This window comes from Aulonocara stuartgranti (assembly GCF_965226115.1).
Source record: "Aulonocara stuartgranti genome assembly, chromosome: 10".
NCBI lineage: Eukaryota > Metazoa > Chordata > Actinopteri > Cichliformes > Cichlidae > Aulonocara > Aulonocara stuartgranti.
The window spans coordinates 26933824-26946931 of NC_138946.1; the positions used below are offsets into that span (position 1 = coordinate 26933824).

General features: G+C 39.6%; 2 protein-coding genes across 2 annotated transcripts; both read right to left on the bottom strand.

Moving 5' to 3' along the window:
* Positions 1-143: 143 nt before the first annotated feature.
* ggnbp2 (gametogenetin binding protein 2) lies at positions 144-9385 on the bottom strand. Its single transcript, XM_082549374.1, has 14 exons — positions 9259-9385; positions 8333-8440; positions 8046-8126; positions 7665-7918; positions 7336-7434; positions 3928-4041; positions 3616-3825; positions 3347-3521; positions 3072-3260; positions 2855-2987; positions 2617-2742; positions 2394-2539; positions 2089-2301; positions 144-912 (listed from the first exon to the last, which is right to left on the bottom strand). The coding sequence occupies exons 2-14, from the start codon at positions 8423-8425 to the stop codon at positions 709-711; spliced, it is 2037 nt and encodes a 678-aa protein (XP_082405500.1). The 5' UTR covers positions 8426-8440; positions 9259-9385; the 3' UTR covers positions 144-708.
* A 1490-nt stretch (positions 9386-10875) lies between these two features.
* Positions 10876-13090, bottom strand: pigw (phosphatidylinositol glycan anchor biosynthesis, class W). Its single transcript, XM_082547914.1, has 2 exons — positions 12904-13090; positions 10876-12521 (listed from the first exon to the last, which is right to left on the bottom strand). Exon 2 carries the CDS (start codon positions 12516-12518, stop codon positions 11052-11054), a length of 1467 nt encoding a protein of 488 aa, XP_082404040.1. The 5' UTR covers positions 12519-12521; positions 12904-13090; the 3' UTR covers positions 10876-11051.
* Between the last annotated feature and the right edge of the window lie 18 nt (positions 13091-13108).

The window sequence follows — 13108 nt, forward strand, 5'->3', positions numbered from 1 at the left end:
GCAAATCAAAGTTTTTACTTTAATTTTTGAACTCTCACGCGGTTTGGGTAACCATGCGAGAAAAAACTAAATAAAAAAAAATAAATAAATAAATAAATAAATAAATTTAAAAAAAAAACAAAAAACACACCATACAAAATGTATACTGCATATTAATAAATAATCTTTATTTAGTAAAGTCTGCACATTGCGCTTTGATGTCACACCCAAATCATTTTTAAAAATGGATGTTTATTCTCTGTAAAATTTCATATTTAGAATTTCTGTACACATTTAAAGGTACAACTTTTATCACTACACTAAAGTGTCACCAAAGAGAAACAAAGTAGAAAAAAAAGAAAGAATAACCCCCAACAAAACCCAAACATAAAACAAGATTCCTAAACTTTATCCCTACCATCACAGCTTGCAAAGCTTGATTATTGATTCCACTGTGCTTACCCCGATTTCCCCCAGAGAAGACCAACAAATAGCTAGGCTTGGTCAAAGAGAACTACAGGTAAGAAGTGTCCAAGAAATGAGACGTGTGTTGGTGTGCAAAAGAGAGAAAAAGAGATGACAAAGAGAAGATAAGAATCACATTTACTATAAAGGAGAAGTGACTGAACAAGACACAAAAGGTACTCCAAGAAATCTTTCTAACAATGTTGCAGCAGTGGTCGTGAGTGTTTTTTTCCCCTCCCCCAGTAGGGAGATTTATTAGTGCAGTTAGTTGACACTAGTTGTGGCAAACCACTTTCCACAGACCGGCTTACTCCGCTCAGTGGCACGGCAGTAGTTTGTGAATTTCTCTTTCAGGAGCTGTCGGTACTGGTGGCGGTTGTTGTAGAAAGACTGGTTTCTTTCTAGAAACGCCTGAATTTCATCCTGCGTGAGACAATTCTCTTCGTCGGAAGTCACTTCTGAGTCCTCCTGTTTTAAGAACACGAGCAGAATAGAGAACGTGAGAGCCAGAACAGAGACGTAACCTTCTGAATTTCTGTAGGCAGACTACAAGTAAAGATGTTTTTTGTAACCAAAAGAGCTAATCAAGAGCTGAGAAACGTACAAAGCATTTTAACTGGGTGCTTGAAGATGCATCTCACCGTCATTTAAGATGTAAGTAAGTGAACTTATTTTTCTTAGTTAATCATATCCGTCAGATAAATTTGCAAGACATTGATAGTGAGCCACATACAAAGCTGTAATGCTGTGAATGCTATAATTACATGAGTGGTACTGCAAGTGTTTGATATACAAGTATAAGCCACTATTTTGAGGAAAAAGTATGTTCTGTAGATGCAACTTTTACATCCTGGTGACTTGTGGAAATTAAAGTTATGCATCTCTTGCAGGAGCTTAAAAATAAATGCCTGAATAACTATGTGGGGCTGCTGCAGACATAGTGGCCAAGTGGTAAGATGTGCTTCAAGAAGGACTGTGTCCAGAAATATTGTATTAATTCTAATTTTAAAAACCTGATATGTAGCTTAATGCAGAAAACAAGCCAGCTTCCCAGCCAGTTTTTAAGGTAGGTGTGCTGAGGTTTAACTGGGCCATGCTTGAATCCTTTATATTCATACTGATAATCATTTATTGTGCCAGTATTCCGTTTTAAACTTATGCAAATATACCTGAAATCAGTGTGAAATCACATCAATCATGTGTGACGATTTTGTCAGGCAGCAATAAATCCAGATACAAGCTTGCTGGCTGAAGCTCATCTGAAATACAGGCTGCCTATAATCTTTGTAGGAATATAAAGTGTCTAGGCTCATCTTCTTGACAGTCTCCTCACTCACAACACTCATAATAAAGCTGCAGTTCATGTTAGTGTTGCAAACTTTGCATCTGCACCTAGGAGATCATTCATCAGAGGCTCTATGTAGATTGGAGTGAGTAGAGCAGCAGCAGTCAGAGTTTGTGAACTGGGTGAGAGAGATTGTGCTGCTCTGAGCAACTGTAGCATAGCAGTTGTGTATAATTTATTCACACCATACTATCTGACTGTACGTTTTTACCATCCAGTCTCCAAAGCTCAAAAAGGTATTGGGGACATTCCTGGGTAGTAGTTACTACATCTCTACAGTTAACATATTTCTCACTTACCAGAAGTTCTACAAGACTTATATTTGCCATTGCAGGCCTCATGTGAAGGCTGAGGTTTTTCTGATGTACAGTCCACGGTAACCGTAGAGCAATACTGGCAAATGTATCGCCACATAAGGTGGAAAAGATTTCTTTGGTTCGACATGTGTGCGTTGAAGGCGGACTGTGGCCTGTTGTGTTCCCATCTGGCATGAAACCTTCACCCTTATGAGCCTGTGAAAATGTGCATCATGTTAGTGGGTAAACAGTGCTAAAGATTTTGCATACAGCATATAAAAACAAAACTGTGTACTTTCTCGCCTTACCTCATTGCTACAGAACCCCTTGCCCTTCCTTTTTTTCTTTTTACTCTTGCACTGTGCATTTTCCTCAGAGTGTGGCCAGCAATCAACACAGCTGTCCATTCCATCCTCCTTGTCTTCAGCACAGTGATGAAGGTTTGGGTCATCTCCTTCAGAAGATAAAGAACCGTGAGGCAAAAATATGAACAATATCCTAAATTGAATCTTTGTTCTTCTCAAAACAGACCTGCTTCATCGTGGTTGCAGATTCCCTCGGAGCAGGCGATGTCAGAGCCTTCTCGCGATCCCGTTTCGCTGCCTTCCATACTTGAGGAGTAGCCGCAGTCACTTCCATTGCTGTGTGCTGACAAATCTGGAAAAATGGATGAGAACATTTGTTTTCCAGCTTTAAGCTAAGACCCGTGTTACTTATCCAAAACCCTCCTTAAAAATACAGGACTAATGTCTGTGTACATTTGTTTTACCTTGTTTGGTGTTGTCTGGGCAACAACAGGAAGTGCTCCTATTGGTGGCGACGGTCTCATCACAGCCGGCTTCATCCTCCTCATCGTGGCTACCACAGACCTTGCAACTGCTCTCCACAGACTCAAGAGAACCCTGGGAGTGAGGCAAAGAGAGATGTAGTTGCAGAACAACAAAGATAAATAAAAAAGGAAAGCCAGATTATTAGATCATGATTACCTCATCAAGATTCTTCTCCTTGTCCTCTCCCTCCTGTTCAGATGTATCAAATCCGCACTTGTTTTTGCGTCGATTTTTTCGCTTTTGCCTCTTTTTCTCCTGCTTCAGCTCTTTGGCTCTCTCCTCCTCAGACAGCTCCTCGACAAACTGCTCCAAACGGCTGATGCCCTGCATCTTCTCCACTGCCATCTATGCATGTAGTGAAAGGGACATTACCTTAGAGTTGCAACAGCCACAGTGCATTTATCATCTGATAAACACGTAGCCATATGTACCTCAAAACCTTTACGTAGTGCATCAATTCCCAAATGGAACAATATCTGCCAGGTCTGCTCCTCGGCTCGGAGTTTCTGCCAGATCCTGTGGAGCCGCTCATAGAGATGAATACCCAGACAGGTCAGGACTTCCTCTTGTGCAATGTCAATGGTTTTTGCATGTCTCTCTCTGCGTCTTAAGGAAAAAGTTAATAAATAACAATCAACTGAAATCAGAAATTATCAAAAGGTAGAAAATTACTCAAAATGAAAATTTGAGCCCGACTTACTCGTATCCTCCTGAGAACTCGGGCTCTGCCCTGCCAAGGAGATGAGCGATAAAGTCGGTTTCACAGCAGACGTGGATGTGCCGTTCATGGGGGCAACAGCACAGTCCCTCATACAGCGCAGCACAGTACCCCTTCTCTTTATTGCAGTCCACCTCCCCAACCAAGATGTTATATGCCCTCAGCACTTTATTTTTACAGTCTGTGCAAAACCTGAGGACAAAAAAAAAAAAAAAAGGAACACACCATTAGTTTCCTTTTAACAACTAAAAAAAGAACATTTTACAAATAAAAGTTAAGATAGGTAAAGATTACCTGTGTTTATGCAAGTATGTCTCCAGCGTCTCAAGAAGACAGGCACTGTCAATCAGTACCACCTCATCTCTGCACTCCTGAGACATCAGCTCCCACACATCCATCCAGCTTCCCCTGTAACATACAATTATTACACCAATGTCATTCCAGTGAACAGTTATCAGCTTCTAAACCTGCAGAAACTGATTTTTTGGAAACAGTGGAGATAAAGTCTATCCAATACTGACATGTCATTTTAAATAACACGTTATAACACTTTGGATATTTACACAGACGTGTTATCATTATCATCATTAGGAGTCATCTGAGGCCAGTTATTTTACCTCTCTTTAGTGAGCTTTGTAAAAGGGAAATCTCTAGCTCTTTAGCTTCTAAATGCTCTTCTATGTTGATTTCTATTGCCAGTATACATATTATGAAAAATGCTATACTGCTGTGAATATCAAGCAGAGGGGCTTACAGACTGACATGCTAATACCTTGATTCACACAACAGCATTATTATCAGCTTTAGAGGGATTGGCATAAGTTAGCCTGTTTTGCTTTCAACAACTTACTGACCAAACGCAACGACCACCTTCAAGCTCTTCAATGCCAACACAACACAACTGAATGAAAGATATGGGTGTAACCAGGAGTTTCAAACACTTTGATCAACAAGACTGGGTGTAAATGTCTTAAATGCATGACTGTGGTAGAGCATGGCTTACAGGCATATTTTTTTCCTAGCAGAGCACAACTGACACAACACTGAATATTTGTCTACCACAAATATATCAATAATGCCACTCGTTTGTTTATATACTTTTTCTTCTTCGAAAGAACATGTTAGCTTTATTTAGAAAAAGCGTCATGCAGCATGTCCAGAATAGCAGCTCTGACTCTGTTTCACTACTTGCAGCACAAGTAGCACAGTAACATGAAGTGTTGCTAACTAGTTTGCTGGTAAAGAACACTGAACTCATCAGTTTCCTTTTTCAGCAAAGCCACAACATATGCAATGGTATATGCAATGTATATACACTTATACTGTCACGTAGGGCTGCTCGATTATGGCAAAAATGATAATCACGATTATTTTCACTGAAATTGAGATCTCGATTATTTGACGATATTTATTTAACCCTTTAAGACCTACCATAGAACCAAGTCCACCAGAGCTTATATTATATTTTTACATGCTGTAGTGCCATTTTTGGGAGCATTTCAAGTTGCTATACATCAATACAACGGTTATAGCCCATATTTTAATAATATGTATGCATTAAGTCAGTAATTAGTAATTAATTACATTAATTGCAAAAAAGTGCAATAAACTACAAAAAAATTGAAAATCGTTTTTTTTTTTTTTTACATATATTTCTACTTGGGGAAATTTAAGAGGCTTATTCCTCAAAACTTTAAATACAAAAAAGTTGCAAAAAATAGTTTACAACAACAGGAAATTTATTTTGAGTGTCTTCATAGTTTTATTTTGGAGATACAGCAATTTTTATATACTGCAGGAAAAACAAAAAACAATCCTATGATGCAAATTTGCAAAGAAAACCGCATGTGCATCAAAATAAACTATTTCCAGCTGTGCAATTCGAGTTCTAAGCATCCCAGAAACTATTCAGAAAAGTCAAACATGACTTATAAAAAACACCAGTATAGGCTTTTAAGGCCTACAAGTAAAAAACTACATTTTCCGCGAAAATGACGTCACTTCCGGTGTCTGTCAGGAAATGGCGGACATTTGATAGTTCGTGTTGACATCTTTTTCAATGTGGGAAGTGTTATGAACAGCTGATCGGATCGGCAAAGTGTGTTTCTGGAATATTATGTTTTTGTTCCTGCAAACGCTTTTTATGCAATTTTTGCAAAGCTATATGTGGAAGGAAACCGTGGCCGAGGACAAGCTGATGGCATCAGATGTAAGTACAACTCCTCCGGTTTCATATGCAAAACAAATTATTGCGCTAGCTTATGCGGTTCCGGTTCTACAGGGATTTAAAGGGTTAACAATAACAATGTATTGAATAATGACTTTAAAAAAAAATATAAAATAGTGTGCAAATACTGATAACAGTGCAAATGTTTGCAATATAAAAAATTAATGAAAAATGTAAACATTATGTTTAGTGAACTTTGCAGTGTTGCTCTGTGGTGCAGCTACGACACCGTAGCAAAGTTTACACACTATGTCTACTTCGGGTTCGCGGAGTCAGACTTGGATCACGTCTGACTCCGCGAACCCATAATGTTTCCACACCACTGAAGTTTTTTTTTTTTTTTACCTCTCTTTTCAACCAACGGCAGTCACTCTCCTCTCCAAATAACTTCGGCTTAGCTTTCCGAGCTTTCCTCGGGTCCTCTTAATTGTTGTGATGCTGTTCGAAATGCAGAGAGGTGCGCTCGATTTGCCACACGGAGCAGCGCGAGAGTAAAGCACGAGGGGGGGGGCTAATAATCGGCTCAGTCATTTTTAATGATCGTTGAAAGCCCAGATCGTAATCGTGATTAAAATTCGATTAATTGAGCAGCCTTACTGTCACGCAAAGGTTTAGGGTTACTAATGAAACCTGAAGCACTACAATCAGCCGATTTCAGTTAGTGTGTCAGAGGAGGAAAACAGCAACGTAGTTTAGAGTGTGAATATGGACATTTTTTTCATTTGCACAAAAGAACGAGATAAATGGTAAAGTGGAAAACTGCATCCAGGACAGAAACAACCACATTATGCTGCTAACAAAACTTCGGTTCTTTTGCAAGCATCTGCACAGACTGCATGCTAAAGCTAAGCTAGTAACTGCATTATTTTCAAGAAAAGTGTTGTGTGTAATATGTGGAATGGTGGCTTGAGTCTGCAGAGGCCTGCAGAGGCAAACATGTGAAAATGTGCATCATGCTAAACAGTGCTGAAGATTTTTCATACAGCATATAAAAAGCAAAACAAAATTGTGTACTTTCGCGCCTCATCTCATTGCTACAGAACCCTCTCATTTTACCTCTTGCACTGTGCAACTCCAACACTGATCACAATAAACAGCGTGAAGACCTCAACAAACATGTACAAACATTTGACCCACAGCATTCAATTAATTCGCATGAGTGTTGCTGCTTGGTGGTTACTCTCAAAACGGAGCCAAAGAGAACCCAATGAGAATCAATAGGAGAATTGATAAGAAAGAAATCAATAACGGATATCGATAATTGAATTGGAATTGCTAAATTCTTATCAAATCCCATTCCTAATGTGTACACAGGCCATTTTCAACAAGTTTACCTGAATACCTGATCATGTAAACACAGATGAAAACCGTGTTTTGTCTTCTGTCACAATTCTCTTAATTCTTTCATTTTGTGAAAAACAACATCTGAACGAACATGTTAATGAGCACAAGATAAAAGTAGGAGCATTACTCACCCCAGAGGTTTCGGCTTGTGTGTGTCTAAGGAGTGTAACTGGCAGCGTTTGTTCTTTTTACTTTTCGGAATAGCGTCAATCACGTCATTCAATTTTGCCCTGTTAAAAAAAATTTGAATAAAATAAAAAATGTAAAAATTATAACGACTTTAAATAAAACAGTAAGTACACTACTATCATCTCTGACACTAAACTGGTAGAGTGGCAGTAGCTACTGTCACTGCTTGTTAGAAACCTGAAAGCCTTGCGTGTACATATAAGAGTTAAAAATTTATATTGATTAGCACTCTGACCTGTAATAAAGCACTGTATTTTTCTCTCCAGCTTACCCATGGACATAGAAGAGCGTGTAGAGTTTCTTCACATCTGCCAAACATGTCTTGGTGACAGAGAGCATGCCTGTGGGTTTCACAGTGAGGGGCTCCAGGGCTGGGTTCCCCGATTCCACTAGATGTGAGAAGAGACGCTCCACACTTCGTCTGCAGCCCACGCATGGAACCAGCTGAGCTAGTGCACTGTACACCTCTCTTGATGCCACCATCAGAGCAATATTCAAGTCCTGCTGGTTCAACTTGGAGTGATACTGTGAGCCAAAGAATCACCACTGTTAGCAAATAACAGAGGGCAAGCTACCTCTTTTAAGCTAAGCTTGTGTAGGTAATAGGATTTTTTTTTTTAATTTTAGAAGAAAGGAGTAGAACAAAACTCACCTCAGAAAACTGTTTCAAGTGTGAAGTGTTTATTTCGTGACTATCAACATCCATTACACTGTCAGAAAACTCCATTACCATCTGATGAGAGACACAAGGTAACTGTAAGGCTTAACTGTATTCCTGTGTTACATTTTAATGTATATCAAATGAGCATAATCACAGGCAAAACTGTCTCTTTGCTTTGACACTTTAACGGTACAGCAGTCACATGCTAGCTTCATTAACATTTTTTTTTTTTTTTTTACTGTGGCTATACCAAAAGACAAAACAAACAGCTTTCTCACCGTGAGTGTTTCATCGATATACAGGGGGATCTGTCTTGCCAGAAATGGGTATTCCTCTTCCCCCTCCCTGCAGATTGCTACTAGGCGTGCCATGACTTCCAGTTCTACCTGCAATTACACACAGCAAACCCCCTGATCAATTTGAACACAGGCTACAACGAGCTAATGCTAATCTGGTGCAGGTTACTATCGGCCAACAACACGATCAAGCGATCTGACAAATCACCAGGTGCAAAGGGTGCTAATTATCAGCCATTTGCTGAATTTAACTACATGTGTAATGGTGCAAATGCAGATATAGAAACTTGGATACAGATTTGTACCGACCCTAGACTTATCCTGCTAAGTTAGCAAAACAACCTGGTAAACGAGAGCTTCAACAGATGACGAGAGCTGAATTGCGTTTAATGTCGTTATATTCATTTGCACAAGTTTGGACCAAAATAATTCCAGTCATTAAGACGTGTTTATTAGCGCTGGCATTTTTATCGCTGAGCAGGATAAACCAGTAACCGGCGAGTAGCAAGTTATCATTAGCATGTTGGCTAATTTCATTTCCCAAAGCGCTTTTAGAAAGTGAGGAAGCCAGTCGGCGTATTCAGGACGCGATGTTCTCCTCATAACGGAGTGTATGACAGCTTAACACATACTTTATATGTTACAGTGTTGCTTTAGTTTCCCTACGCCCTGTCGATGCGAGTAAACTTGGTTAACTTATCCGTTTGCTGATCGTCAGCGTCGCGAATTCTACAAAGCTAACATTAGCAAGCTTGAATACGGCTAATATAAAGTTCAGCTGGGTGACTGGCTACTTAGCGTCCGACACTTTCGTCCGTTGTTTTTTTTTACCAACACTTACACGATTGATTTTTATTATCTTGGCAGATAAAGGCGCACGACTACAACTAACTATTGATTTTACTTACCCTCTCCTGAAAGACTCCTTAAAGAAATAAACAACTGCGACAGTGAGAGAAGCTGCTACGGTGGCGGAATCTTCATTACTGATTTCACCTTTGCCCTGCTCACGTAGGCGCTGACGTCTTAAAGCGTGCGGCCTACAGAGGGCGCTATGTTGGCAGGAAAAAGCCGATTCACGTTCACATTGTAAGTGTAGATTGAAACAAATCATAATCTTAGTGTATCATAGAGTATAGTATATCATATTATAGTTCGTGGCAATTCAGACATAAAACTAAACTTAAATAAATTCATTCATTGTAATTTACTGGATTCTTTAGAATAAACTGTTTCATGTTTCTAGAGCCGATGATAATGCTCATACGTTTGTGAGGATGGTGGTGGGAATAGACTGGTGATAATGCACAAAGTGCATAATTTTAAAATGATTAAACAAAGCGTAGATTTTATTGTCATATTTCGTTGTATAAACTAGAATAACCACTGAGATTTGAGTAGAACATTACTGTGAGAAAAAGAAACAGGTGCTTAATAGCTGCATGTTACATTGAGGGTTAGGCTATAATTTTAGCTCATTTTAACAGTCAGATTTGACAGTGAAACAATTGTGATGGAGTTGAGCTTTATTCAAGGGGCCAAATAAAAATATTTAATGAAACAATTGGGAAATGCAAGCATTTTTTCTTCACAATCCCCTTCTTGTAGGGTCTGAGAAAATAACTGGTCAAATCAATATAGTGACAAATTATTAGTTTAATAATTTATCAGGAGTCCTTTGGAAGTTGCAAATTATGGACATAATTCAAAGATGTTTGCCATGGCCTTACTGTCTGCATGTGCATCTTTATTTTACAGATTGTGATCAATGTCATATTCCAAGCCTTCATGACACTTTTTTTCTTCCCATCATTCTACTACATTTTGATCTTAGTTTTATGTGTCTAAACAATGCAATTTCTTCATTTAATTGTCCATTATTTTCTATTTAACCCTTCTATTTTGTGCCTGATCAATAGTTTGCATCTTGTGTTGAAGTCCATTTTCTCTCATTAAGTATTTTCTTTATGATAGACTTGGATAATGATGATGAGTGGTTTCATGTTGTACAGGGTTTCATCTTTTTCATGGAAATGATACTGCGATCATTCACCATTTTGTCTGCTGCTGATATCCTGTTCCTTGAACTTAAAGAAGAAAGTCTGCACCTGAAGTCATGCTGTGGTACTACTTTTAGCTGCTCCTGTATTTCCAAGATGTAGGGGTGATAACAGCAGGTAGCTCCGCATATTTGGGTTGACATATTTTTATGCCAGAGGCCCTTCCTGAAACAACCCTCAAAGGATTTTTTTTGTCCAATCCCAGGACTGAACTGGAAATTTTTTACTTGTTAAGCGAGTGTTTAAATCATTATTTTACTGTGGTATTCAACTAAAATAATTTTTTTTAACCTGAATGCATAATATGTATGCGCATAACTGTAACAAAGTCCTTCTTCATCTTCAGTTTAATGTCACTCACTGTGAGTGGAATGCAGAAACTAGCAGCAACAGATTACATTTTAGAAAAATGCATACAAATGCAAAATAACTGAGCCTCATTGAATATCGTAGTTCATGTCCTCATTTATTCACCCATATACATATAAAAAGATATTTGCATAAAATATTCTGCACAAGATTATTTTCAGCATGTAATCTTTTAAATGTCAGTTGTCTGGACTTTCAACGTCTGTCACTCGAGCAGTAACAGACATTTAAACAACCTTTAAAATAACACAAATCCTTTTCAGTGCACAGAATTACCAGAATTTGACTGTAATTCCATAGAAATGTAATACATATATCACAAAACAATTTATGAACATGTACAGCAGCAAAATACACAGTGAAAAAAAAGTGCTACAATTAATCGTGTCCACAACTGAGTTGGTCAATCCTGTCATGACATTGGCAAGCAAGAAAAACAGAAGCTGATTCCTGCTGACAGCTTGAATGAGGCACAGTCTCCCTATTTCACCGCTCTTTTTGTCACCATCGTAGTGCTTTTTGTACAAATTCCATGACGAAGGTACAAAGTGACAGCCGGATGCTCTTTTAGAGAACAACAGAATGATATCAACTAAACCGAGGCAGGACAGGAAAAACAAGGACTGTGCGACACTCCAGAGGTAGAAAGGGAAATTGGCCAAGCGGCGAGAGACTGGTTCCACAAGCGTCTGACATGTGTGCAAAGCAGCATACAGGGCGAAACTTCCCAACAAGAGGCTAACAAGTGTTCTGAGCCACACTCTAACATTGGCTCGTGGCTGCATCACATAAAGTCCAATTTGAACTCCTGAAAGGTAGATGGCCACATAGCCAAATATAGAGAACAGGCCCTCTTTGTTAGCGTGCAGAAAGTCCTTTTCTCTGTCAGTATTGTGGATGATAAAAGCTTTGAGCCCTGAAGTCTCCAGAGTGAACTGATAAAATCCGCTGATCAGAAGGGCAAAGATCCACAGCAGACTGGTTGGTAAAACAACTAAAAGCACAGAGGCCATAACTCTGACGATGGCTAGTGTGAAGAAGAAATTCCATTGGACGCCGTATTCTGTCACGTGCTCGTGGTAGCTGGTCATTTTGACACTCACTAGCCTCCCCATGCCAAGAGCAACCAGGGGCCAGACAGACAGGAGCTGCTTTGCAACATGACTCATTTTGGACCCTGAGATGTTCCTCCTCCGTGCTTCAGGGCACACCAGGGCATTTGCGAAGATAAACGCTCCAACTCCAAAGTCCATAACCCCTGTGCCATAGGTCTCCGTTTTAGCATATCGTCTTGGGAAGACACTGAAGTCTACGGCCAGAATGCTGATGGCTGTTTTCACATTTACAAACACCCTGAAGAGAGTCACAAAGGGAACCTGATTGAATTCAACGTGACTCTGCAGAAAGGCGCTGACAGTGTTCTTCGGGCACCCACAGCAGATGTAGCAGAACACACAAGCAGAAAAAAAGGTCAGGCTCACGGCGACCTGGTGGAGAACGCTGCTCAGAACAGTGCACGACAGGACGAGGGGTACAATGAGAGCACAGAAGTCTAGAAGCAGGTGAGAAAACAGAGGGTGTGGTAGTGGCAGGTTCCCTTTGGCTTGATAGTAAAGTATCAAAAAGAGCCCTCTGTTGACAACACACACTGGGGAGAGGAACGAGCCCAGGGCCACCTCCTCCAGGCTGGTCCCATTGAGATTGCTGACAAATGCCTCCTTCAGTTCCCTCTGAGCCATGGCCTGCACACATTTAAATTCATTATTTTAGACGCTGAAAGAAAATTACTGGTAAAATCATTGAATACGCAACACAGACAGTGGAAGATTAAACCATCATGTGTTGATTTTGCTGGGACAAGGATAGACTTTCTGAATAAAAGCTTTACAGGCGAAAATACAGGCGACATACAGGCGAAGCAGCCTTTATTAGTAGACACTGACTTTTAACGAAGTACTGGGAAAAACAACGTACCTAGATCATCAGCTGGATATGAATTTCAATTTGAACTTGCAAACATAATTTCACCAGTGCTTACTCAGTGCAGGATAGGAATTCATTTCTCTCGCCTGCTCTACGTCCTTTACACGCTACAAAGATTATTTACAGTTTATAAGAACTTACCCAAGGTTTGTCTGTTGCGGACTGGAAATAGCTTACAGATATACCGGTTTTACAGCATTTCTAATTACAACTGCTGAAAGCCAGGAGACTAACCCAACCATGATGTCTGCACCTACAGAGAATGCCTTCGCTCATTTCCGTATTGGTTCTCTTGACGCATTCAGGGGAACTCGGATTTCTGTCAACTTCCAATGATAACGGCGCA

Coding starts and splice junctions, on each gene's coding strand:
- ggnbp2 (XM_082549374.1), bottom strand. CDS start 8,425: ATGGCACGCCTAGTAGCAATCTGCAGGGAGGGGGAAGAGGAATACCCA. Junction 4,042..7,335: donor CACAAGCCGAAACCTCTGGG/GTGAGTAATGCT, acceptor TGTATGTTACAG/GGGAAGCTGGATGGATGTGT. Junction 3,826..3,927: donor ACATACTTGCATAAACACAG/GTAATCTTTACC, acceptor TTTTGTCCTCAG/GTTTTGCACAGACTGTAAAA.
- pigw (XM_082547914.1), bottom strand. CDS start 12,518: ATGGCTCAGAGGGAACTGAAGGAGGCATTTGTCAGCAATCTCAATGGG.